Source organism: Denticeps clupeoides, chromosome 7 (assembly GCF_900700375.1).
Source record: "Denticeps clupeoides chromosome 7, fDenClu1.1, whole genome shotgun sequence".
In the NCBI taxonomy this organism is placed as follows: domain Eukaryota; kingdom Metazoa; phylum Chordata; class Actinopteri; order Clupeiformes; family Denticipitidae; genus Denticeps; species Denticeps clupeoides.
The window spans coordinates 2,760,279-2,784,359 of NC_041713.1; the positions used below are offsets into that span (position 1 = coordinate 2,760,279).

Below are 24,081 nucleotides of genomic sequence, written 5' to 3' on the forward strand. Positions count from 1 at the left end.
TTAAATTGAAAAAGTGACTTTAGATTAAATCTAAATGTATATATTTAAATGAAAGACAACAGCATGAATGACATGATAAAATCAGTTGCTGCACCTATAAAGAGAGCTATGAAAAAAAAGACAAAGATCAACATCATGTGATCCAAGCGATCACTGTGGAACACCATAGATGACCAGCAGTGAAACAGCAGAACCTGAAATTCCCGATGAGCGCTTTCAACAAGTTCAAGCACTGCGCAGTTCCAAGAATTATTTATTGGATGCCACTGCCCACATTGCTGCAGGAATGGAACATGGGAAAAACACCCTTAACAAGGTCCCCAACTGAGACTTGGCAGAACATGTGGAACCTACACCTAACATTCACCAATTCTCTTGGAGGGGAAAATAGATTCACTTTTTTTATTACACCAAAAAGTCAAGAGTAGATACTTAAATAGAAATTCAAAGTTTTGGACAGAGTGTGGATAGAAAACGTGGCAGATTTCAAGAAGCACAGATGGAGGATGAGTAGAAGAAATTGAATTTATGCACGGCAGTAAAACAGCCACTGCAGCAAAGCACCTTCCCCACACACTGCTCCCCGGGCGCCTGTCATGGCCGCCCACTGCTCACCAAGGGTGATGTTTAAATACAGAGGACACATTTTGTTGTGTCACCGTGTGCTGTGCTGCAGTGTTTCACTTCACTTTCACCTTTTTTCACTAACCCGCAGTGGTGTTAGTAGCCTAGTCAGTAACACACTCACCTACAAACCAGACGGCCACAAAGTCCCAGGTTCAAACCCCACTTACTACCATCGTGTTCTTGAGCAAGACACTTAACCCTGAGTGTCTCCAGGGGGACTGTCCCTGTCACTACTGATTTCTAAGGCACTCTGCATAAATGGCATAAATGTAAAAACGTAAATGTGATATGGTGTCATATGGTGGTAGTAGCCTAGAGGGTAACACACTCGCCTATGAACCAGAAGACCCGGGTTCGAATCCCACTTACTACCATCGTGTCCCTGAGCAAGACACTTAACCTAAATTGCTCCAGGGAGACTGTCCCTGTAACTACTGATTGTAAGTCGCTCTGGATAAGGGCGTCTGATAAATGCTGTAAATGTAAATGTGTCATTCAAACTGATGCTCTCTGGTTCTCCAGAGAGGCAGATGGAGATGGCGTCTGCCGATGCAGTGAGGACTTTGTAGACTCTAGGCTCGAATGAGAGGTGGAGGGGATTACAGGAGCGGGTGCAGGAAGGATAACAGTCCCAATTGGCTCTTCCCGTAGGCAACAGCAAGGGCCAGGATGAAGGCGTCTGTGTGTTTGTTGACTTCTGTACTGGTTGCTGTGGCTCAGGGTGAGTCTTGTTCTGACACCAGGGCATATGGTGCAGCTACCATGGTGCTGAAATTTTTTGAAAAACATTACAGTTATGAAATATTAACTCTTAGGCTATTTATATATGAAGGAAAAGTCTCAATTTAGAGGCTGGTGGGGGCTAAGAACACTAAGTAGGTTCTTTTTGCGGACATAAGATCCATTGTGGGCCTTCTGTCTAAGGCATTCAGGGTGGCTGGAAATAGTCTGTTATTCTATATAAATATATTTCTATCTTTGCGCCTTTTTCTTTTCCCTGGATGTTATTCATTAACTTTTCTATTGAATCGATAGGATGTGACGAAGTGGGTGAATGATAAATTGCAAGCCTTTTTCATACCTGTACTCATTTATCTTATAAGAACGTTATGGAACAACCATATTTTAATTTCTCCTCATCACTATTTCTTTGTCAGGATGTGGCCAGGCACCCCTCAACACCAGAATAGTTGGTGGTCAGGACGCTGGTGAGGGGGCGTGGCCTTGGCCGGCCATCAGCTGTGGGTGATGAATGCTGCTCACTGCATCTTGAGGTAGTATCGGAAGGGTTCTTACACCGGCTTACACGGCATCAGAAGCAATGGAAGAACCCTGTGATTCAATCTGTTTCACCCAGAAGATAGGCAGAGAACTGCCTTTATATTCCTACTTTGTTTCACGTACACACAAGTTCAATCGTTTAAGCACTTAACTTCAAAATAAATGTGAATCAGTGCATGATACCAGCATGGTGATAATATTTCACAATATAGTGCCCTACCCTGCTGTGGTGTAAACAGTGCCCTCATAATGACATTACAGACCGAAAATGTGACAGATTGTCAAATATTACAGTCATATCCGAGGCCTGCTGGGTCTTGGCCACTAGGGGCCACTGTTGGACACAGTAGTCATGGGAGTCTTCATGTTAATTATGTGCAGCCTGTCCCCACACCATTTTTCTTTCTGTGTGTATACTCAGTCCTGTCCTTTGGGGTTTGCTCATTTCTCTTTGCCATCAGCCTTTTTTGGCATAAAGCCATTTTCTTTTGTTCTTTGAATAAAATCCTTATTCCCACTTGCCTCTCCGTGCGCTCTGTGGCAATTATACAATGAAGTTGTCCACTAGTTGAATGAACTATTTCTCAGTTTTAATTTTGTCAAAAATGTACATCAATGTATGTTAACATTTGCCAATTCAATCAAAAGTTAAAGGACACTTTTTAAAAATGGTCATAAATACTGAAGGTTGGAAAAAATAAAGGTTGCTCTGCTTATGGTCGTACTTAATGCCTACATTTGCTGCTGTTTAAACGTTGGCAATATGTCTGTTTGCTATCTGAGATCAGATTTATTTTTCAGCACTAATCCCTCCATTTGATGTCTACTTGGGTCAGAAAACCCTGCAGTGCTCTGATCCAAATGAGAAGCTCCTAAACGTCAGTCAAATAATTGTCCATACAAGCTACCAATTGCCCGTCTCGAACAACAATGACATCGCTCTGCTGAAGCTCTCATCATTCGTCACATTTAGTAACTACATCCAGCTCATCTGCCTGGCAGCCGGAGGCAGCGTGTTCCCTGATGGGACCTCTAGTTGGGTCACGGGCTGGGCCAACATCAATTGGGGTGGTGAGTTTGTGGGGCAGGTTTAAGTTCTGTAGGAGCCTTCAGAAACACATATGACCCTAAATGTTTCAGTCAGCCTACCATATCCCAAGAACCTTCAAGAGGTGGAGGTTCCAATAGTGTCCAACTCAAAATGTCAGTCTGAGTACGAGAGCCGCAGCATCACAGGCAACTGTCAGGTGAGATAAGAACCAGAATGGTGACAAGCTGACTGTCACGTCCATGCGGGCATGACGCGGCGGGTGAACGGAGAGGAGGATGTGGAGTGACGAGGAATGAAGGACGCTTTCACCTGACATCACAAAACCGGGGTTTAATTTGTGAAGCACAAGACAGGGGAGACATCCGAGACGAAGACACTGGTGAACACGGAACATAACTTCAAAGACCTGACAGCGGACAGAAACGAACAGGGCAGCTTTATACAATTAACACAGGTGAGAACGATTAGGGAACATTACACAGGACAACAATGAAACTCCGGTCCGGATCCTGATCCTGATCCGGACCGGAGTAACCCCCATTTCGGACCGGATCCTGACACTGACTAGAACTGCTGTTTCCTGTCCAGGGTAACTGGAAGTCTGCTGGTCTGTAAGCAGTGTTCAATCTGGATCCAGCCAGGCTTCGTTCTGTTCCTGCAGTGTTGCTGCCCAAAGCGGGCCCACGCCTCTCTCCCTACCTGCTGCCTGCGTTGCCATCTTCACCCGTTATCTGTTCCACTAAGGACATCTTGCATGACTGTTGCTCAATACTTTTTTATTCCCATGCTCAGAACATCGGTATGTTGGAGATTTCCCCAACGAACATTTTTATTAATGGTTCACAGTCATGAATGTGAACTATGTTGGTTTAACATCCTGTCTGCTTTTTATTAAAATGGCCACAGAGATATTAGTCACATAAATGTCACTTGGTGTTAATCCAGTTAGTCCAGACGTTCCACAAAGAAGAGTGTAAACAGACATTGGAAACTTACGTACTAGTATTTGCTGCGTCATGGACTCAGGAACAAGAAAGATGGGACTCTTTATCACGTAAACCCACATGGATGTTTATATATCTGAACCTGCCATATTCCTTCAGGTCTCGACATCATGCTTTTATTTTCTCTTCTGTAAAAAGGGACATCTTAGTGGCCCCAAACTGGCCAATGGTCCTGTGGTCCGGTTACAGCTTGGGACAACACAGGCCTTATAAGGAACCCCATCAAGTCTTATTGCCACTGTGGAGCCTGCGTGAACATTGTAAAACTTAGTTAAAAATTTAACTTCAATCCAGCAGGGAGTGGCCTGAAGCAATAGTTTAAAGTGCACCGCAGGGCTCACCCACAGCCGAGGGAGCGGAGAACCCACACCCATGGAGAAAGAGGGCGATGCGCGTGCAATGCAGGAAAAAGGGAGGAGGGGACTGTCCACTCATGACATGAGCAGGCTGATGAGCAGGTAAGAGCAGCAGAACAAAGCACACAGGCGGCACCATGGGTTTACGGAAGGTGTTCGCTTTTCTCTTTACTGCTGTCGCCCTGACCGAAGGTAAGACGGATACAAACTAATACGTAAAGATTTCAATAAATTGTGGAACACTGTGTGCTAGTGTATTTCTGCCTTACGGAAACATTCCACTCATTGACAGCAGTTTACACTCAGGAGTTACAGGGACAGAAATCTGAGGGTTGAGTCTTGCTAGTGGACTAGTGGGTGGTAGTAGCCTAGTGGGTAACACACTCTCCTATGAACCAGAAGACCCAGGATCAAACCCCTCTTACTACCATCGTGTCCCTAAGCAAGACACTTAACCCTGAGTGTCTCCAGGGGGGGACTGTCCCTGTAAATACTGATTGTAAGTCGCTCTGGATAAGGGCGTCTTACATGTAAATGTAAATAATGGATCCTGTGAATTAATAGTCATTCGGCTCATTGGACATGGATATGTCCCTGAAAAGTTATGAAAGCAGTTTTAATTGACCATGAATACATGCTGAATAACAAGAAACATTTGCTCATTGGCTTTCAAAGCGATCCACTATGTTATATTTTAATGGCAAATAGACACAACATTTAGAATTTCTAAATGACCTCTCCACCGTGCTACACTGACACAGAAATGAGACATTGAATATTAGAAATGACATTTTAGGGAAAATGTAGATGACCTGTGGTGTGTGTGCGAGAGAGAGATTAGTTTCACTGCAAAAAGTCTGGGAAAAATCATCACCAGAGATGTCACGGCAATGGGGTGCAGGAATGGACGCAATATGCACAAACGTGAAAAAACAGGGGGTTCAATACAATTAACAAGTGCACTCAACAGGGCAACATTCCACCACCCACTATACCAAATACCACCATGCTGGTTTTTCAGTTTTAAAATGTTAACTCATGCACTGTCCTGAGGAGGTTTACACGGTCATCATCATCATTGTCCAGAGGGAGATCACATTTCAGAAGCCACGTGGGCACATGTTTAGGTCCCTCTGGGATGATACGCAGCTGTTTCATGACTGAATTTTCATCTGAACCTCATCTTCTCTCTTTCAGAATGTCTGGCCCAGGCAGACGGTGAGTACCTCTTCTCGATGCTGTTAACCCAAAACCCAACCGAGCAGAGGAGACACATTTCATGGTTGCACATGATCTCGGCCTCTTCAAAATGTATTTACATTTACATTATTTACTAGATGCCCTTATCCAAAGCAACTTACAGTCAGTAGTTATGGGTGGTAGTAGCCTAGTGGGTAACACACTCGCCTATGAGCCAGAAGACCCCAGGTTCAAATCCCACTTACTACCATTGTGTCCCTGAGCAACACTTAAGTTAGCTGATTGGCCAGAATTTCAGACGAATTATAGGTCTGTACACCTTCACTGAAGATTTTTTACAGTGTGAGTTATTCTAATTATAATTATTATTATTGAATATCTGTCCCGAGTAAAGGTCCAGAGCCTGCTCCATCAGACGTTATTAACTATTCAATTTCCACTTCAGCGCTTCTCCATTACACCATTAAAATGAATAAATCCAGTTAACGTGGGGTTGTAAAGGGATATAAAGTACAGCAGAGTGGAAGAGAATGCCATCCCATACCTAACCGCTGCCTGCCTGGTATAAGGAAGTCCACCATGGGAAGACATTCAGACATTCACTTAATCCGCTGTGTCCTTCATCATGGGTGCAGACGCCAGCTGATGCTTACAGTAAATAGTGTGTGTGTGTGTGTGTGTGTGTGTGTGCACATACACAGCAACTGGGTTAAGCAGAAGCATGAGAGTGTAGAAGCCGTCAGAAACAACTGAACCCTGTTAACACACTATGACGAAGCGGAGTGGGTTGCCGTGGTCTCTGTTCTCCAGTGTGCGGCGTAGCCCCCCTCAACACCAAGATAGTGGGGGGTGTGGACGCGTCCGCCGGGGCGTGGCCGTGGCAGGCCAGTTTGCAGCAATCAAGCGGCCATTTCTGCGGAGGGACCCTGATAAACAAGGACTTCGTGCTGACGGCGGCCCACTGCTTCTCCAGGTGGGGGTCCGCAAGAGACAAACTCGCCACTCAGACGCGATATGTTCGCATTTTCACCGCGTATCTGCTGGTTTGCTCACAATAAAGGCACCTTGTGTCTTCAAACCGGTCGGGCCTGTTCTCTCTCCTCAGCACCAGCCCGGTCGGTCTGGTTGTTTACCTCGGCAGGCAGAGCCAGCTGCTCAGTAACCCCAACGAAGTGGGCGTCGCCGTGTCCCACATCATCAAGCACCCAGCCTACGATCCGAGAACGAACGACAACGACATCACCCTCCTGAGACTGTCCTCCTCGGTGACCTTCACCGACTACGTCCGTCCTGTGTGCCTGGCCTCCTCGGACAGCACCTACGGGAGCAAAGTGTCCTACTGGATCACCGGCTGGGGGAACATCAACAGTGGTGGTGAGAACATGTGACCCAGTCCCATTGTTCGGTATATTGAGCCTCAGGCCCAGTAATTATTAATTACTTTTGAATTAATAAAACGCAGTCATTTCATTTAAAGTGTAAATCTGAGAGATTTGTTTTCCACGCTGCTGCCTGACAACGTTTGAAACAGAGGCCATTTCGATTAAACTTCTAAAAAATTCATAAATTCTTTTGAATATTTTAGAAGGATCGTTCGCTTTGCAGCATCTCCATGTAACAGCCTAGAATGGTCTATAAAATCCGAACACATTTCTGTTAGATGCACAATGTTTGCAGCCCACGCTCTTGCCTGTGTCCTCAGTGTCCCTCCCAGCCCCGGAGAATCTCCAAGAAGTCCGGGCTCCTCTGGTGGAAAGCTCCGCCTGCCAGTCAGCGTATGCCCAGCAAGCGATTTCCATCACCAACAACATGCTGTGTGCTGGTCAAGGTGGAAAAGACTCCTGCCAGGTAACATCACGCTGAACCGGGGTCTACGAGGGCGGGGCAACTGGACCCAGCGCTGACCGTTTCCCTTTGCACACAGGGAGACTCCGGGGGTCCGATGGTGAACCATAACGGCACCCAGTGGATCCAGGTGGGCGTTGTGAGCTTTGGCATTGGCTGTGGTCTGTCCGAGTACCCGGGCATCTACACCAAGGTGGCCAATTACCAAAGCTGGATTCTGTCCTACACTGCCAGCGACCCCCCAGGATTCCTCAGGAACGCTGCGGCGACAGCCCTGTCAGTCTGCATGCCCCTCCTCCTTTTTACGTTAAACGTCTTCAGTCTTTTAACCACATCGGAACTACAGAGCTGAAGTGTAGGATGAAACACACACACAACAGGGTTTTTAAAAAGTTTTATTTGGATATTTGTGCATGAGATATATACACACACACACACACTGAGAGTCCCTGAGAGTTTTGTCAACACATCCTCATCTGCACTGATGACTGCATTAATCAATAAGTTCTTCATAAGTATGCACATTAGTTTTGAATGTTTTCACAGTGATAACATTGTATGCAAATGGTTTTTGCATCTCATTAAAACCGATCTGACATAAATGATTATGAACATGACATGAATTATATCAAGTTGTCACAGAGGATGTTACTGGCAGAGCTGTTATCTGGTGTTAATCCATTCAGTCCAGATCTTCCACCATGGAAACAGTGACTGTTTACACACTCCCTTGTCTCGTGGTCTCAGGGACAAGAAAGAAGGATCAATGTTTCTGGGCACACTTCATCACACACACATCCATGTGGTTCTTCCTTCTGGTGCAGACATTCCAGCTTTATTGTCTGACCTGTTTAAGAGGGACACCTCTTTTACAGGAGGCTGTATGAGGAAGACAGAGGTGTCTGCCTTCACTGGTCTCACGATTTCATTCCATTACGATTATCAATGCTCCAATTATCAATGCATCACAATGCATCCTATCAATTTTTCTATATTACTTCACATTATGCTTTCAAACACGTTAGCGTGATGAGGGACATGGATGTCTGAACCAGGCGTTTCTCTGGTGTTCGTGGCTGTAACAGAGCTAGCGCCTGTTCCCAGTACTGAACAGCCATATAGGGTAACCAAATGGGGGAGTGGTAATGGTGCAAAATTATAAATGAATGTCAGTATTTTACATTTACAGCATTTACCAGACGCCCTTATCCAGAGCGACTTACAATCAGTAGTTACAGGGACAGTCCCCCCCTGGAGACACTCAGGGTTAAGTGTCTTGCACTTATACACAGGGATACAATGGTAGTAAGTGGGATTTGAACCTGGGTCTTCTGGTTCATAAGCGAGTGTGTTACCCACTAGGCTCATTAGTTTTTATTTATCAATTGATGAGTGTGCAATTTGATTATCAGATACTGATAATTGATTGGCAACGGAGAGAGGCAGGACTCAATTTATTTATTGAAGTTTTTTGTTGAAATATAAATAGTTGAATCTCAGATTGAGGAGGAGCAATGTGGTTTTCGTCCTGGCCCTGGGACTATGGACCAGCTCTTTACCCTTGCTGGGGTGATGGAGGGGGCATGGGAGTTTGCCCAACCAATCCACATGTGTTTTGTGGATTTGGAGAAGGCTTATGACCGTGTCCCCAGGGGCACCCAATGGGGGGCGCCCCAGGAGTATGGGTTGGATGGCCTTTTTTTAAGGGCTACTGAGTCCCTGTACCAGGTAGTAGCCTAGTGGGTAACACACTCGCCTATGAACCAGAAGACCCGGGTTCAAATCCCACTTACTACCATTGTGTCCCCGAGCAAGTCTCCAGGGGGGGACTGTCCCTGTAACTACTGATTGTAAGTCTTGTATTCGCGATCTCGTTTTTCCCGTCATTACCCAAAGCTCATGACCATAGGTGAGGACTGGGACGTAGATCGAGCAGTAAATCGAGAGCCTTGCTATCCGGCTCATCTCCCTCTTCACCATGACAGGTCGGTTCAGCGTACGAAACACTGCAGACGCTGCCCCAATCCGCCTGTCGATCTCCTGCTCCCTTCTTCCCTCACTCGTGAACAAGACCCCGAGATGCTTCAACTCCTCCACTTGAGGCAGGACCTCTCTCCCGACCCGGAGTTTGCAAGCCACCCTTTTCCGGTCGAGAACCATGGTCTCAGATTTGGAGCCTGAGTTTAGTCCGCATAGCCGGCAGTAAGTCGGACCTGATCCCGGTGACTCAGGTTGGACTCCGCCAGGGCTGCCCTTTGTCACGGGTTCTGTTCGTAACCTATTTGGACAGAAATTTCTAGGCGCAGCCGTGGTGTGGAGGGTGTCGAGTTTGGTGGCAGGAGAATCTTGTCTCTGCTTTTTGCAGATGATGTGGTCCTCCTAGCTTCATCAGGCTCTGACCTTCAGCTCTTGCTGTGTAGGTTCGCAGCCGAGTGTGAAGCGGTTGGGATGAGGATCAGCACCTCCAAATCTGAGACCATGGTTCTCGACCGGAAAAGGGTGGCTTGCAAACTCCGGGCTCGATCTACGTCCCAGTCCTCACCTATGGTCATGAGCTTTGGGTAATGACGGGAAAAACGAGATTGCGAATACAAGCGGCCGAAATGAGTTTCCTCCGTAGGGTGGCCAGACATGGCCTTAGAGATAGGGTGAGGAGCTCGGACATTCGGGAGGGACTCAGAGTAGAACCGTCCAACCGTCCTCCACATCGAAAGGAGCCAGTTGAGGTAGTTTGGGCATCTAGTCAGGATGCCTCCTGGACGCCTCCCGGGGTAGGTGTTTCGGGCATGTCTTACTGGCAGGTGGCCCCCGAGTTGACCCCGGACACGCTGGAGAAATTATATCTCCAGTCTGGTCTGGGGACGCCTTGGGGGTCCTGCCCGAGATGCTGGAGGTGGCTGGGGAGAGGGCTGTCTGGGATTCCCTACTTGGGATGCTGCCCCCGCGACCCGGATAAGCGGAGGAAGACGATGGCGACGATGACAAGTCTGTCTCCAATTGACAACCACCGACCACCGTGTCGTCTTCCCTACCATCATCGGACAGGGGGATCTTCAGGGCCTCTGTTGCAGTGCCGTCAGTTGAGCGTGGACTGAACGGCGACCATTTCTCTGCTCATTTGAGGAAATCAAAGCGTTAACATTGGCATTCAGCACCAGTGTTTAGTGCGCGTTCAGATGGCGTCAAATAAATGCTGCGCGCAACGTTTTCTTGCAGTCAATTTACAACAAACATTAAACAGTGACGAGTGTTAAACGGTGTCCAGCGGACACCAGCAAAATGGCAATCGAACGTAGCATCAGAGCGCAGCAAAACCACAAATTGCCATTTCGGAGTGGCTCAATGCTCAGTCCCTATCGGCACGCAACATCACCATGCAACATCGTTACCATGTAAACAATTGTTTTACACTGCATCACGATGCATCAATTATGAGATTAATTTCAATACTGTCGTTTTGACTGCACGTGAGATGACCTCAAAAAATATACATATTTCAATAAACTGTGTATCCTGTATCTCAGAATTTATGGAAACATAAATTAAAACTAAAAATAGACTAAAAACAGAAACCCATGGCCACCCAAAGCATGAATCAATCAATCAGACGTGAGGAAATATGGGCGTGAGAATGGGAAAAGCAGCACGTGACCGGGCGGTATTTACGCTCGGCTCCTGGGCGCAGTTCCGGGCCGACTGGGAATTTTTGGGGGCAGCATGGCTCTGTGGACGACCGTGAGCGTTGCTCTCGCTTTGCTCCTCAGTGCTGAAGGGAAGAACTGGAAAGGTGAGGTTTTCCCATTGGCTTTGAGGTCTTTATGGTGATTTTAATTGTTTTTAGTGTATCACTTTGCAGATGATATTTATTATATTTACAAATATATATATATTATGTGCCAAGCAAATAGATCAATTTCTACCCTTCAATAAAATAAAAAATCCAAAATGAAGATAGTAGATGTTCAACTATGGAGTCAAACTATCCATTGTTTATAGCGTAAATCACTGTGCTCATTAATATATATATATCAGTGGATCTAAAAATTAAAACATAAACTAAACATACCAAATGTAATATTTGGTTTAATGTTCTTGATTAAGGCTGATGGCTCTTTAAGAGAAGTGATTCACAATATGGACGTGTCCAAATTGTCAGCATAGTCTTATGGTGACGCGCCAGTAGACGTAGTTCCTCAAGAAAGTGACCGGGTCTAATCTGTGGACAGTGGTCGGCGTATCGCCGTCTCAGACAAGGTATGACTGTCTTCATGCCTGTGGTCCTGGGCCAGTCCAGAAAAGCAGGGAGTCGGGATAAGGACAGACAGAAACCGGCTCAAAGTGGCAGATAAGGAGCTGCCCGGACAAAGCAATCGCAAAAAAACGACATAACTCCCGCTATCTTGGCGAAAGTTTCCCCGTCTGATGTCTGGGCACATAACGCACGATACCTCATTCTTTTACTTTCACGCCGACGACATTCACCTCGTGCTGTTGTTTTTTTTCCAGGGTCCTGCTCAAAGCTTCAGGGTAGGTGAACTTCTGTTCTGTACATTTGCAGTGACGTGCAGTCGATGATGTTCTCCATTCTCTCTATCTCTCAGTCTGTGGCCACGCCCCATTAAACAACAGGACACTGGACATGAGCAACCAGCAACCAGGCGAGTCTGGACCTTGCATGCAGGGGTCCACGACCTTGACCTGAATTAACGACGGACAGATGTTGATTGCCGCAAAAAATAACTTTAAAATACGTTTTCAACGTTTTAGAGAAAAATGTTACAGAAAGCTTTGGTCTTACGAATCAATCACAATTTATTCATTTTAAAAATGTTTTCCTCCTCCCAGGTCGCCAACCAGCATCTTTAAACGCTCGGGTAGTGGGCGGTAACGACGCCCCAGACGGGGCGTGGCCCTGGCAGGTCAGTCTGCAATGGCGTGGCCGGCCTTTCTGCGGCGCGTCCCTGATCAGCAGAGACTGGGTGCTAACGGCAGCACACTGCGTGACTGGGTAAGAATGGACGTGACGCTAGGCGAGGATGAGAACAGTACAGACATGGAAGGCGGCGCCAGTCAATGTTCCACACATGCGAGTTTTCTAGATCTTACGGCAGAAAGCTGAAGAGCCTAAAACTTGCCCAAATGCAAAAGCGATCGTCTCAGATCATCACTGTCCTAATGCCATTAGTTCCCAGTCAGTACTGGTCTGACAATAAAACATGCTAACAAGTAGTGGTAGTAGCCTAGCGGGTAACACACTCGCCTATGAACCTGAAGACCCAGGTTCAAATACCACCTACTACCATTGTGTCCTTGAGCAAGACACTTAACCCTGAGTGTCTCTAGGGGGGACTGTCCCTGTCCAGGGGGGTACTGTCCATGTAACTTCTGACGGTAAGTTGCTCTGGATAAGGGAGTCTGGTAAATGCCGTAAATGTAAATAAAAATGAAAGAAAGCCCCACCGAAAATCATGTTTCATAGGTCACTGAGCCACTTAAGCACAGCTTCTCTGCTCTTAATGGGGCCAGTGGTGGCCTAGCAGTTAAGGAAGCGGCCCCGTAATCAGAAGGTTGCCGGTTCGAATCCCGATCCGCCAAGGTGCCCACACACTGCTCCCCGGGCGCCTGTCATGGCTGCCCACCAATGGTGATGGTTAAAAGCAGAGGATCCATATGCATGTGCTATGCTATGTATCACTTTGACAATCACTTCACTTTAATGAGCTTCGTTGAAGCCATTACCATTGCTGGGACACGTTCCCTCTCTCTGCAGCTCCAGGGTGTCAGACTGGGTGGTCTACTTGGGTCGGATGCGGCAGAAAGGGAGCAACACGAACGAGGTTTCCAGAAAGATCTGCCGCGTCGTTAGACACCCCGGCCACAATTCTTTTGCCGCACTGGAGCACGACATCGCCCTGCTGAGACTCTCCTCGCCCGTCACCTTCACCGACTACATCCAGCCCGTCTGCCTGGCAGCAGAAGGCAGCCGCTTCGGCGCCGGGACCCCCAGCTGGGTCACAGGGTGGGGTCGGATCAACTACATGGGTGAGGCCTCGGGTGGAAGTCAGAGCGCAGAGAGGTCAGTGTCGTTGGGATGACATCGCGTTCCTGTTCTCCCCAGTACCGCTGCCCTCCCCCCAGAGCCTGCAGGAAGTGGAGGTGCCCGTCGTGGGCGGCGCCGAGTGCCAGCTGGCTTACAACGAAACCGGCCTGTCCATCACAGAGAACATGATCTGCGCCGGGCTACTGACCACCGGCGGCAAAGACTCCTGTCAGGTAGCGCAGCAGCTGTCCGTCACCAATTCATACTTCCTGAGGGACGCACCGTGGCGGGCCGGCGCGTCAGTTGGCTTTCCCCCCGCCCTGAACACCATGTCCCATTTATAGACTGACAGATGTACAGATAACTAAGCTGGTAGCAGCCTAGAAGACCCAGGTTCAAATCCCACTTACTACCATCGTGTCCATTTACATTTACGGCATTTATTAGACGCCCTTATCCAGAGTGACTTACGATCAGTAGTTACAGGGACAGTCCCCCCCTGGAGACACTCAGGGTTAAGTGTCTTGCTCAGGGACACAATGGTTGTAAGTGGGATTTGAACCTGGGTCTTCTGGTTCATAGGCGAGTGTGTTACCCACTAGGCTACCACCACCCTGAGCAAGTGTCCCTGAGCAAGACACTTAACCCTGAGTGTCTCCAGGGGGGGACTGTCCCTGTCACTACTGATTGAAAGTAAATGTAAATGTAACCTGGGCTAACCTCTTGACCCCCCGCCAGGGCGACTCAGGAGGGCCGATGGTCAGCAGGCAGGGCACGGCGTGGGTGCAGTCGGGCATCGTGAGCTTCGGGAAGGGCTGCGCCGAGCCCTACTTCCCGGGGGTTTACACCCGAGTTTCCCAGTACCAGAAGTGGATCAGCTCCCACATCACCGGCCAGCAGCCGGGCTTCGTGAAGTTCAACTCAACAGAGCCGGTCGACCCGGCGACCACAGTGACGGACGCACCCACGCGTCCTCAGAACGGCACAGAATAAACACCAGAGTGTGCGTTTACTGCATTTAACCAAATAAAGCAAGTTTATACAAAACCGTAATTTATTATTTTTACTTTAATATGAACATTTCTGATAAACAAAATATGAAAAGTTACAAGAGAAGATTTAAAACCAGGAACAAACACTCCATGAAGGCTGCGCGGTGGGCGGTGGGGGTCAGTCGCTGTCCCCGTCGTCGCTGATCACTCCCTTCAGGCCGCTCCAGTCCGGGCCCCGCCGGCGTCCCCTGCCGGCATGGCTGCCCTCGCCGTCAGAATCGGAGCCCATGGTACGTTTGTAGGCAGAGGGCGGGGAGGGCGGCGCCGGGGGCGGCGGCCAGGACGACACACATCTGCGCTTAGGGCGCCCTGTTAAGAGGAATGGGGGGGGTGGGCGGAGCTTAGCATGGCAAGCAATGACGCAGGTGAAACGTTAGGTTACTTAACGTAACCCCGGTTCTCTGATAACATAAGTGAGGTATCTCACTATGGGGGAACGCCCTCAGCGTGACCGATCGCGGAAGCACCAATGACACCACGTCCGTCGCAGACGGACCAATGGCAGCTGCACCCCGGGAGCCCCGCCTCCCTATATCAGGTGCTGCAGCCCACCGGAACGGCCTTCTCTAGCATGCTCTTCCCCGTGCCACATGCAAGGAGGGGGAAGTGGTGAGATACCTCACTCATGTTATCAGAGAACCGGGGTTACGTCAAGTAACCTCACGTTCTCTTTCAAACATTCGCTCGGTATCTCACTATGGGAAAGATATGGCCAACTCCCGTATTGCATGCTTTCCGAAGTACCTCCGTCCGGACGCACACGGAGCCGAAGCGACTCTAATCAGCGGCACCGACACTAAGCACAGCGTGCGCGAGCGACAGAAACACGCCTGAATAAAGCCCAAGAGGTAGCCGTGGCTCTAGAGGAACGAGCCCTAAGCCCCTGCGGGGGCGGGAGACCCCGTGCATGGTAGGCCATGCCGATAGCCTCCACCAGCCAGGGCGATAACGGCTGAAATGAAATCGGCTTAACTCTGTATGGAGGAGCCCAGGACACAAACAGCTGGTCACTCCTCCTGAAATCTCTGGTTCTGTCCGTGTAAACCCGCAAAGCACGAACCGGACACAGACAATGCAGCCTCCGATCTTCTTCTGAAGCAGATGGAGGGGGGTGAAAAGCGCTCAGCTCCACAGCGCTACAATTATAAGCAGAGTTAACAACCTTGGGAACAAACGCAGGGTTAGGTAACAGCACAACTCTAGCATCGCCCAAGTTCATACAAGAAGGGTGAACAGAGAACGCATGAATCTCACTCACCCGCTTCGCTGAGGACAGCGCGAGAAGCAAAGCTGTCTTGAGGGTCAGGAGTTTCACACTCACTTGTTCCAGAGGCTCGAAAGGAGGTTCTGAGAACATCTGCAGGACCAGGGGCAAGTCCCACGAAGGGACGAAAAGCTGACTAGCCGGCCGGAGCCGGCGGGCGCCTCCCATAAAACGGCGCACGAGAGGATGCTTACCAACAGACGTGTTGTCAAACCCCACGTGGCATGCTGCCATAGCAGCTAGATACACTTTAACAGTGGAAAATGCCCTGCCCCTGTCCAACATGTCCTGCAGGAAACATAACACATCAGTAACCGAACACACAAAGGGCACAACCCGCCTCTGTTCGCACCACCGTTCAAAAACGCGCCACTTGCCGTCATACAGTGTGCGCGTGGATGGAGCCCTGGCACTCTGGATGGTGGTGATCACCCTGGCAGGGAGACCAGCCGCGTCCAAATTCAGCCTCTCACGGGCCAGACCCACAAATTCAGCCGACCTGGAGAGGGGTGGAAAGCTGCCAGGGCTCGTCCCACAGAAGCTGAAATATCTCCGCCAGCCAGCAGGGGGCCACCAGCAGGAGAGTCAGACCGCCCTCTCTCACTCGCCAGAGTGTGGGGGCAAATCAGGCTCAGGGGTGGGGACGCGTACATCAGCGCGTCCGGCCACGGGTGCGCCAGCGCGTAACCACCTGATGCCACCGCGGTTGAATTGTCCGTCCTGGTAAGAACATGACAGCCCCGCAGGTGGGGGAGAAAATGCACCACAGCGTGAAAAACTGCCAACAGCTCCAGGTAGTTTATATGGGCGTCCCGAAGCCGTGATGGCCAGAGCCCGTTGACCGTCCTGCCTTCGAACACGGCGCCCCAGCCCGTGAGGGAGGCGTCCGTGGTCACCGTCTTCCTTACGGGCACGACACCCAGTGGCGCGCCGGACAAATAATTGCCCGCCCTCTGCGTGCTTCACCCCCATGCACGTGATGTACATGGGGTGCGGGTCCTTGCCTGAGATACTGAAACCACAGGCTGCGGGACAATAGTGGGACATGACGTCCTTTGTCCCGCAGGACCCGGTAGGAGAGGGGTTGGCCATTAGAACTTGGTGAGAGCTCTAAATGGCCGGGGACACTCGCCACAACGCGTTAGCGTCGAATTTCGTCCTTTCGCTTTTTTTCTGCTTTCCTACCCCCTCGCCCTGACGCGTTAGGTGGTATTCGGAGGACGCCAGAAACTAAGAAACTAAGACAAAGGAAGACCTCTCGGTACCTCGCGGAGGGTGACCGCAGACCTGCGTTCTGCGGCGAGGTCCTTGACGGTTCGCCTGTGAACTGTAAGCAGGGGGCAGCCACAGTCCGGGCACTGAGGAAAGTCCGCAGATCTTCACGGGGATGAGTGCGAGAAGGCTGCGGCACCTGATATAGGGAGGCGGGGCTCCCGGGGTGCAGCTGCCATTGGTCCGTCTGCGACGGACGTGGTGTCATTGGTGCTTCCGCGATCGGTCACGCTGAGGGCGTTCCCATAGTGAGATACCGAGCGAATGTTTGAAAGAGAACCCATCAGATCAAAGTCACGTTTGATTCTAAAAAAATGCAACCAGCTCAGTCGAACTTTGATTCCCTCTCCTTTGGTGCAGTTCCACACGGGGACCCACAAAAAAATGGGGGTCTCGATTTGAATCAAATCACAAACTCCGGTGCGGACAAGGACCGAACTAAAACAGGACCAACCTCTATCACATGATTTGAAAACAGTGAATTTAAATATCGATTTCACATTATCCCCTCCCACAATTCCTTACGATTAAAGCGCGCAACCACCTGTGCAGTCTTGTTATGCGCCTTTGGCGACTCGAGAGCGTCAGCATGAGACGTATAAACGTTCAAAACTCATCGACTTGATTCGGACCAAAGCAAACAGGCCGAGGTGCGAACGCGCCGTTAAGGGCAGACGGGGTACCTGGAGTGAAAATGATGTTGTTGGAGTCGAGCTCCGCCAGCTCCTGAGCCTCCTCCTTCTTCAGCCGGGCTTTTTTACACTTCTCTATGGACGGGTTACCTGCAGGGCAGAAGCACACACGGTCTCGCATGCGTGTGGCAGCGGATAAACCAGCAGAGGCGCAGAGAGACTGAGATAATGAGACAAATGCGAGTCTCCCGAAAGCTAAAAGGAGGAAATATGACGTTCGCTTCTCGATATCGATGCATTTCAATGTAGCCCCTTAATTTTCTACATGTTTACGGTTTGCTACAACGAGCAGAAAAACGGTCTGTGTTCAGTTCGCACTCCCCGGACGGCACAAAAAAGACCGGATCAGACGTCCATAGAGTCAGGTGAGCGCGGACTGAACGGCGTGGGGGCTCAACGCGCAGAATGCGTGTGTTTTTCTAAACTCCCGGTAAGTTGAAATCAGCTTCTCCTCCCACTTTGTGTCTGTGTGTTTCGAAGTGGCAGAAAGAACACTCGTCCACTTGGATTCTATTGGTGGCGGGAAAGTACGTCGCGGCGCACGGCGGTCAAAGATGAAAGTTCAACAAGGCCAGTGCGAGAACAAGGCCACCGGGTGCCATACCGCGCTGCATGACACTCCGACCCGGAGCGGCGCTGTAGATCAGGCCGCCACAGTCACTACCGGACCGACCGGAGGGCAACTGTCCCTGTAACTACTAACTGTAAGACGCTCTGGCGTCTGGTAAATGCTGTAAATGTAAATTATAATATCTGTAGGGAGGTAGTAGCCTAGCGGGTAACACACTCGCCTGTGAACCAGAAGACCCAGGTTCAAAACCCACTTACTACCATCGTGTCCCTGAGCAGGACACTTAACCCTGAGTGTCTCTAGGGGGGGGACTGTCCCTGTAACTACTAATTGTAAGACGCTCTGGCGTCTGGTAAATGCTGTAAATGTAAATATACTTTTTAACGAGAATTTTTATACCGCCGCCAGAAAATCACCAAGCAACGGCATTATGATATAATCAATATAGAGTATGTTCTGCACTGCATCGATGCAAAATTGTCCACATCTGTATCGATTATACAATTAGTTTCGACACCCCTACTAAGCGTATGTAGTGTTTGCACCATTTGGAGTGCCATCCATCCAGGGGGCGCCACTAACGGAGGGAACGAAAAAAAAAAAAAAAAAAAGAAGATGCATCTTAAAACTAGACGGTATCAAAGTCTTAATTTGTAAAGAACAAGCGCACACGCATTGACCTGCGTAGCAAAGTAATTTAAGTAGTAGTTGTTATAATAAGAACGATACGTAAATTTCCTATGAGGCCATGGTGCCACACCCTCCCCTTTCCCCCTCCACTATGGCAAACCAACAGAGCAAATAATCGGAAGGGAAAAAGGAAGAAAAGAGCGTAAAAAACGTGGCTCAACCCTCCACAATGCCATTTTTGCAAAATGTTTTCTTCTTCCTAGGGGGGGGCGCACCACTAAATAATTGAGAAGCACTAATTTAAGGAAAGCTTTCGCTAATACACACACACACACACACACACACAAATGAACCATCCCTAACCTTCCACTCCCAAGTCTTCCAGTTCCTTCTTTAGAACAGCAACCATGGACTTGACAGAACGGCAGTTTTCCAGAAGCTTCTTGTAGTTCCTCCGGGCCCCACAGAGTGCGATGTAGCGCTTCAGCCGGGACACGGCCTTGTTCTCCTCCTTTATTATTTAAAACAATTTAGATCATTTTGAATAATAATTATTATGATAAATAATGAAAATTATTAGCAGGCCTGGGACTCACCTTTGCAACTTTAGCCAGGCTCTTGTCACCTCCACTCGTCTGTTTCTTCTTGGTCACGTTTTTCTTCTCCTTCGCCTCCTTCTTGGCCTTCGTTGTATCGTCACCCTCATCAAGAGAAGGCAGGGATGAAGAGTCCGAGTCCTCTGCTGCTATCGGAGTGGCTGCTGCACCACCTGCTGATACACACATGATCGTATGAATAGATGATGAATAGATAAGTGGTTTTGGAAAACATTTGGCTAATTTGAAGAGACAAAACTCCCATCCTTCACCGGTCTCACGATTTATTCAGCAAGAGCTTCTTCCCACAAGCAGTCAGAGCTCTCAATGCACAGCCATCACAAAAAAACTGATCATTCCTGCACATCTTGCACACATTTGTCTTGTGTGTCCTGTTGGAAATATCCTGGAAATGTCCTGTTGTCCAGTTATGTCCTGTTTGACCTGTTCCTTATACAGAAAAGTTCTACTTTTCTCCTGTAGGGATAACCTGTACAATATTTAAGTTTTAGTTAGTATAGTTTAGTCTAGTGTGTATGTACATATATATTTTTCTTTTATGATTGCACTATGGGGGGGTCTGTGTGGAACATTATTTCAATACACGGTATACTGTACTGACAGTAAACTGTTCTTGAATATTGAAATCGATTTTGTTCTGCACTGAATCGATGCAGAATCATCCACGTCTCCCCTAATATGTCGTAGCGGAAAGGAAGCCACATCTGTGACAACAGCAACTGTTTTTTTTACGACTGGCGACTACATTTGTTAGTCAAATTTGCATATATGGCGGCATTGGGTTGGTCAAATTTAATCCGGGATGGACTGTGACACCACGAGAACAGCAAGCCAATCCTGTAAACTTCCAACACAGAAGAGTTACCAAAAATCTCACTGTGGATTTCCAAATAGAACCAAGAAATCCTCACCCTCCTCTTCCTCATCTGAAGGTCCAGCCCCTCCCATCTCTCCATCACTTCCAGAGCCGCTCCGTTCCAGGTCCTCCTTCTCTCCTTCGGGCTTTTTATCTCCATCACTGTTTCTCTTTCGCACCCCCTCCTGTCTTTTAGCCGCAGAAGCGAAGTTCTGTTTCTTCTTACCTGCGGGCGTGGCTTTTTTCTTTTGTTTACTTCCCTCTTCATCAGCACTGCTCAGATCCTCATCGTCGGAGGTTTCTTCTTTCGGTATAGCCTTTTTCGTCTTTTTTTCAGCCCCCTTTCGTTTCTTTACCTCTGCTGCATCTTCATCAGCACTGCTCAGATCCTCCTCCTCATCCTCTGAGGTTTCCTCTTTCAGCACAGCCCCCTTCGCCTTTCTTCTGGATGTCTTCTGCTCTTTCACATCTTCATCTTCCTCGCTGGGCACCTCCTTCTCTTCTTCATTTCCAACTTTCTCTATTCCTGAATCAGGGGACTCTGTTGACAGAGAACATCGGTGTGGTTCAGTCGGGACAACAGATCTCTACCCACAATACAACACCACAGCAGGATGATCTGGTCATCTTCATGCCAATGGACAGACAGCTCACCCTCCCACCACAAGCAGGCATACCGGGTGGAGACTCTGCAACGCGTGACTTCTTGGCCTTCGCTCCACCACCCTCTTCCTCGTTCCCGTCTTCCCTCTTCCGTTTGGCCTGGCTGCCCTTGGCCTTCTGCAGACTTGAGAGGGGCAGGTCTTCTTCCTCGGGGTCCTGAAAAAGGAAACACAGAACTGTCCACGTGCGGCGCGGTGGTGGAAAAGCAGACCCTCCTTCCACCGGCGTGACCCCACCTGCATCTTCAGCAGCTCGTCCTCCACAACTCTCTTCAGCAGCTGCCTGCTCTCCGCGCTCAGCCAATCCCGGCCCACGTGCTCCAGGTACCGCTGCCGCACGATCCCCAGAGTCAGCGTGCTAAAAGGAGGAGATCAGGAAGCTAAAAACAGCAACACTGAGTGAATAAAACGATTGTATTCATAGTTGGGGGTCCTAGTGAACCAGAACTGATCACTTCATCGACGGTAACATGGAAGCACGTTGTAAGTCGCTGTGGATGAGGGCGTCTGCCAAATGCCTTAAATGTAAATGTACATTGGAGTTATCCCAGTCCTCATACAAGAACATGAAAAACAAATCGGCGTGCGTGTTATAATGATGAGATCAGGATTACGGGGTTAGTACTAGAGCTGTAGTACTTTCTGTGTTGGTTCCCAGTTCGGCACCAGTGCAGTAGAAACGAGGCATCAAAAGTCGGCTCGTGTTTCCGGCCAGAGGAGCCGTCGGATGGCCTGACTCGGTTTAGACGCAAAGAAACTGTAAGTTCTACAACTTTTGAAGGTGAAAGTGAAGTGAGGAGCACGCTGTGACATGGCAAAACGTGTCCCCTGCTTTTAGCCATCAGCCATGTATGGACGTGTGGGGACGGAACCTTCATCAGTGGCACCTCGGCAGCTCCGGATTCGAACCTGCTTACGGGGGCCACCGTAATTGACGTTTTAATGATTATAAGACGCATAACCCGGGTGTGTCATGAATCCCACAGCACTAGTTATCACGGCAGATTAACAACAACACGTGTTTTAAAGCCGCCTACAGCGCGTCAGACGTCTGATTCAGTCATTAAAAAGTGAGTTGACTTTCACTTCACTAAAATCAACCCCAGCGGACCCAAATCGGTCACTTTATTAGGTTCATTTTGCCGCCGGCGGGTTGGTTATTTTCTCGTTCATGGGGATTGCTGTAGAGCAATTGTGAAATAACAATATCATGTGCAAAAAGTCACTCGGATCGCCTTTGCTGCATTGCAATATCGATTTATTGTTAAGGAAACCAGAAAGCTTCGTCTCAGACATTTTTGATGCGATTAATTATTTTGTTCTCGGATTATTATTACCACCGAGGCATTTTTTTTTTAATGTTCCAGTAACTTTTTCTTTTTGTAAAATTGACGGCCTATTTACTTATCAGACGCAGGAGGACTTCTCAGAACGAATTACCTGAGATCGGCGCAGCGCCGCAGCTGCCCGGACACGAACCTGCGAATCGCCGTCTCCTCTGACACCATGACGGGCGCAGCAACGTCGACTTTTACAAGCCGAAACCGGCGCGCGCTTCCCGCGCCTGCAGCGTCGACTCTGACGCGCCGCTGCGTCACCACGCACCTCCTGACGTCACGACGCAAAGCGCGCCGGCGGCAGCCGGATATCGTTTTAGATTAGATTAGATTAGATTCAACTTTATTGTCATTACACATGTACAAGTACAGGGCAACGAAATGTAGTTTAGGTCTAACCAGAAGTGCAATAAGCAGCAAGTGCAGGATACAGTTCAAATAAGTTAAGTTATATATATATACATAAAGTGATATGTGCTATACATAAGGTGATATGTGCAGTACAAAGTGATATGTGCAGTACAAAGTGATATGTGCAGTGCAGTGATTATCAAGAGTGAATGGGGGGGGCAGAGGAGTTCAGCAAGGAAACAGCTCTGGGAAAAAAGCTGTTCCTAAGTCTGCTGGTTCTTGTCCGTGGTAGCCTGAACCGTCTGCCTGAAGGCAGGAGAGAGAACAGTTCGTGGGCCGGGTGGGAGGAGTCCTTAAGAATACTGTGAGCTCGACGCAGACAGTGCTTCCTCTGGATTTCCTCAATGGATGGAAGTGGAGTCCCTGTGATGCGCTGGGCAGTTTTCACCACCCGCTGCATCGCCTTACGCTCAGCAACAGTGCAGCTTCCATACCACACTGTGAGACAGCTGGTAAGGATGCTCTCTATTGTAGAGCGGTAAAAGTTCAACAGGATGGTATTGGGTAGCTGGTTCTTTTTTAATGTTCTCAAGAAGAAGAGGCGCTGGTGAGCCTTCTTGACCAGGCTGGAGGTGTTAATGCTCCAGGACAGGTCCTCTGAGATGTGGGTCCCCAGGAACTTGAAGGATGTAACAGGCTGCACAGTCATCCCAGGTCGATATTGGCGATACCGAGCCGATACCTTATACAACAACTAAATGTGGCTGTAAAGTCGAACTAAAAAGTGTGTGACCTGCGTGTGTTGGGTACTGAGCTGCTGAAGTGAAGTGATCACAGTGAAATTTGTCCTCTGCATTTAACCCATCACCCTGAGTTAGCAGTGGGCATCCATAAGAGGCGCCCGGGGAGCAGTGTGTGGGGACGGTGCTTTACTCAGTGGCACCTCGGCGGATCAGGATTTCGAACCGTCAACCTTCTGATTACGGGGCCGCCTCCACCACTGCCCCATTTGGAGTTACACTCAAAACGAAAGTGGAAAAACACGCTACAGGCTTATCCAACTTGTAATGTCCTTAAAACAAGTCAAAGGGAAGCTCAGTAGTGTGTGTGGCCTCCCTACACCGCTTGGGCATGCTCCTGATGAGGCGGCAGATGGGGGAGATCTGGACTAAAGAGTCCCGGACAGTCTGTTGGTGGACGGAGCGAGACGTGATGTCCCAGATGGGCGGGTCAGTGTATAGCATCATCTATAGCATCCATTAGGAGGAACCCAGGGCCTACCGCACCAGCATATGGTCTCACGAGGGGTCTGAGGATCTCATCTCGGTACCTAATGGCAATCAGGCTACCTCTGGCGAGCACTGTGCGCCCCC

The 24,081-nt window shown here is 49.0% G+C and overlaps 3 protein-coding genes across 4 annotated transcripts; 2 read left to right on the forward strand and 1 right to left on the reverse strand.

Annotated features, from left to right (window-relative positions):
* The first annotated feature begins 1,163 nt into the window (after window positions 1-1,163).
* On the forward strand, window positions 1,164-4,176 carry LOC114793756 (tryptase-like). Its single transcript, XM_028985894.1, has 7 exons — window positions 1,164-1,181; window positions 1,279-1,348; window positions 1,785-1,868; window positions 2,710-2,979; window positions 3,049-3,155; window positions 3,528-3,692; window positions 4,102-4,176. The coding sequence occupies exons 1-7, from the start codon at window positions 1,164-1,166 to the stop codon at window positions 4,174-4,176; spliced, it is 789 nt and encodes a 262-aa protein (XP_028841727.1).
* A 231-nt stretch (window positions 4,177-4,407) lies between these two features.
* Window positions 4,408-14,397, forward strand: LOC114793757 (transmembrane protease serine 9-like). The gene is made up of 10 exons (XM_028985895.1): window positions 4,408-4,511; window positions 5,517-5,537; window positions 6,330-6,492; window positions 6,625-6,893; window positions 7,222-7,367; window positions 7,444-7,711; window positions 10,166-10,275; window positions 13,097-13,406; window positions 13,483-13,637; window positions 14,143-14,397. The coding sequence occupies exons 1-10, from the start codon at window positions 4,457-4,459 to the stop codon at window positions 14,395-14,397; spliced, it is 1,752 nt and encodes a 583-aa protein (XP_028841728.1). The 5' UTR covers window positions 4,408-4,456.
* A 57-nt stretch (window positions 14,398-14,454) lies between these two features.
* hirip3 (HIRA interacting protein 3) lies at window positions 14,455-22,587 on the reverse strand. Of its 2 annotated transcripts, none has more exons than XM_028987186.1 (8): window positions 22,461-22,587; window positions 21,258-21,378; window positions 21,036-21,177; window positions 20,414-20,899; window positions 19,482-19,654; window positions 19,249-19,396; window positions 17,676-17,774; window positions 14,455-14,765 (listed from the first exon to the last, which is right to left on the reverse strand). In XM_028987186.1, the coding sequence occupies exons 1-8, from the start codon at window positions 22,526-22,528 to the stop codon at window positions 14,575-14,577; spliced, it is 1,428 nt and encodes a 475-aa protein (XP_028843019.1). In that variant the 5' UTR covers window positions 22,529-22,587; the 3' UTR covers window positions 14,455-14,574. The 2 variants fall into 2 exon arrangements, with proteins under 2 accessions (XP_028843019.1, XP_028843021.1); XM_028987188.1 differs by having other exon boundaries at window positions 22,500-22,570.
* Between the last annotated feature and the right edge of the window lie 1,494 nt (window positions 22,588-24,081).

Coding starts and splice junctions, on each gene's coding strand:
- hirip3 (XM_028987186.1), bottom strand. CDS start 22,528: ATGGTGTCAGAGGAGACGGCGATTCGCAGGTTCGTGTCCGGGCAGCTG. Junction 19,655..20,413: donor TTCAGATGAGGAAGAGGAGG/GTGAGGATTTCT, acceptor GTGTATCAGCAG/GTGGTGCAGCAGCCACTCCG. Junction 14,766..17,675: donor CAACATCATTTTCACTCCAG/GTACCCCGTCTG, acceptor TCCTCTTAACAG/GGCGCCCTAAGCGCAGATGT.
- LOC114793757 (XM_028985895.1), top strand. CDS start 4,457: ATGGGTTTACGGAAGGTGTTCGCTTTTCTCTTTACTGCTGTCGCCCTG. Junction 5,538..6,329: donor ATGTCTGGCCCAGGCAGACG/GTGAGTACCTCT, acceptor TCTGTTCTCCAG/TGTGCGGCGTAGCCCCCCTC. Junction 13,407..13,482: donor GGGTCGGATCAACTACATGG/GTGAGGCCTCGG, acceptor TGTTCTCCCCAG/TACCGCTGCCCTCCCCCCAG.
- LOC114793756 (XM_028985894.1), top strand. Junction 1,349..1,784: donor ACTGGTTGCTGTGGCTCAGG/GTGAGTCTTGTT, acceptor TTTCTTTGTCAG/GATGTGGCCAGGCACCCCTC. Junction 3,693..4,101: donor GCCATCTTCACCCGTTATCT/GTTCCACTAAGG, acceptor TTCTGTAAAAAG/GGACATCTTAGTGGCCCCAA.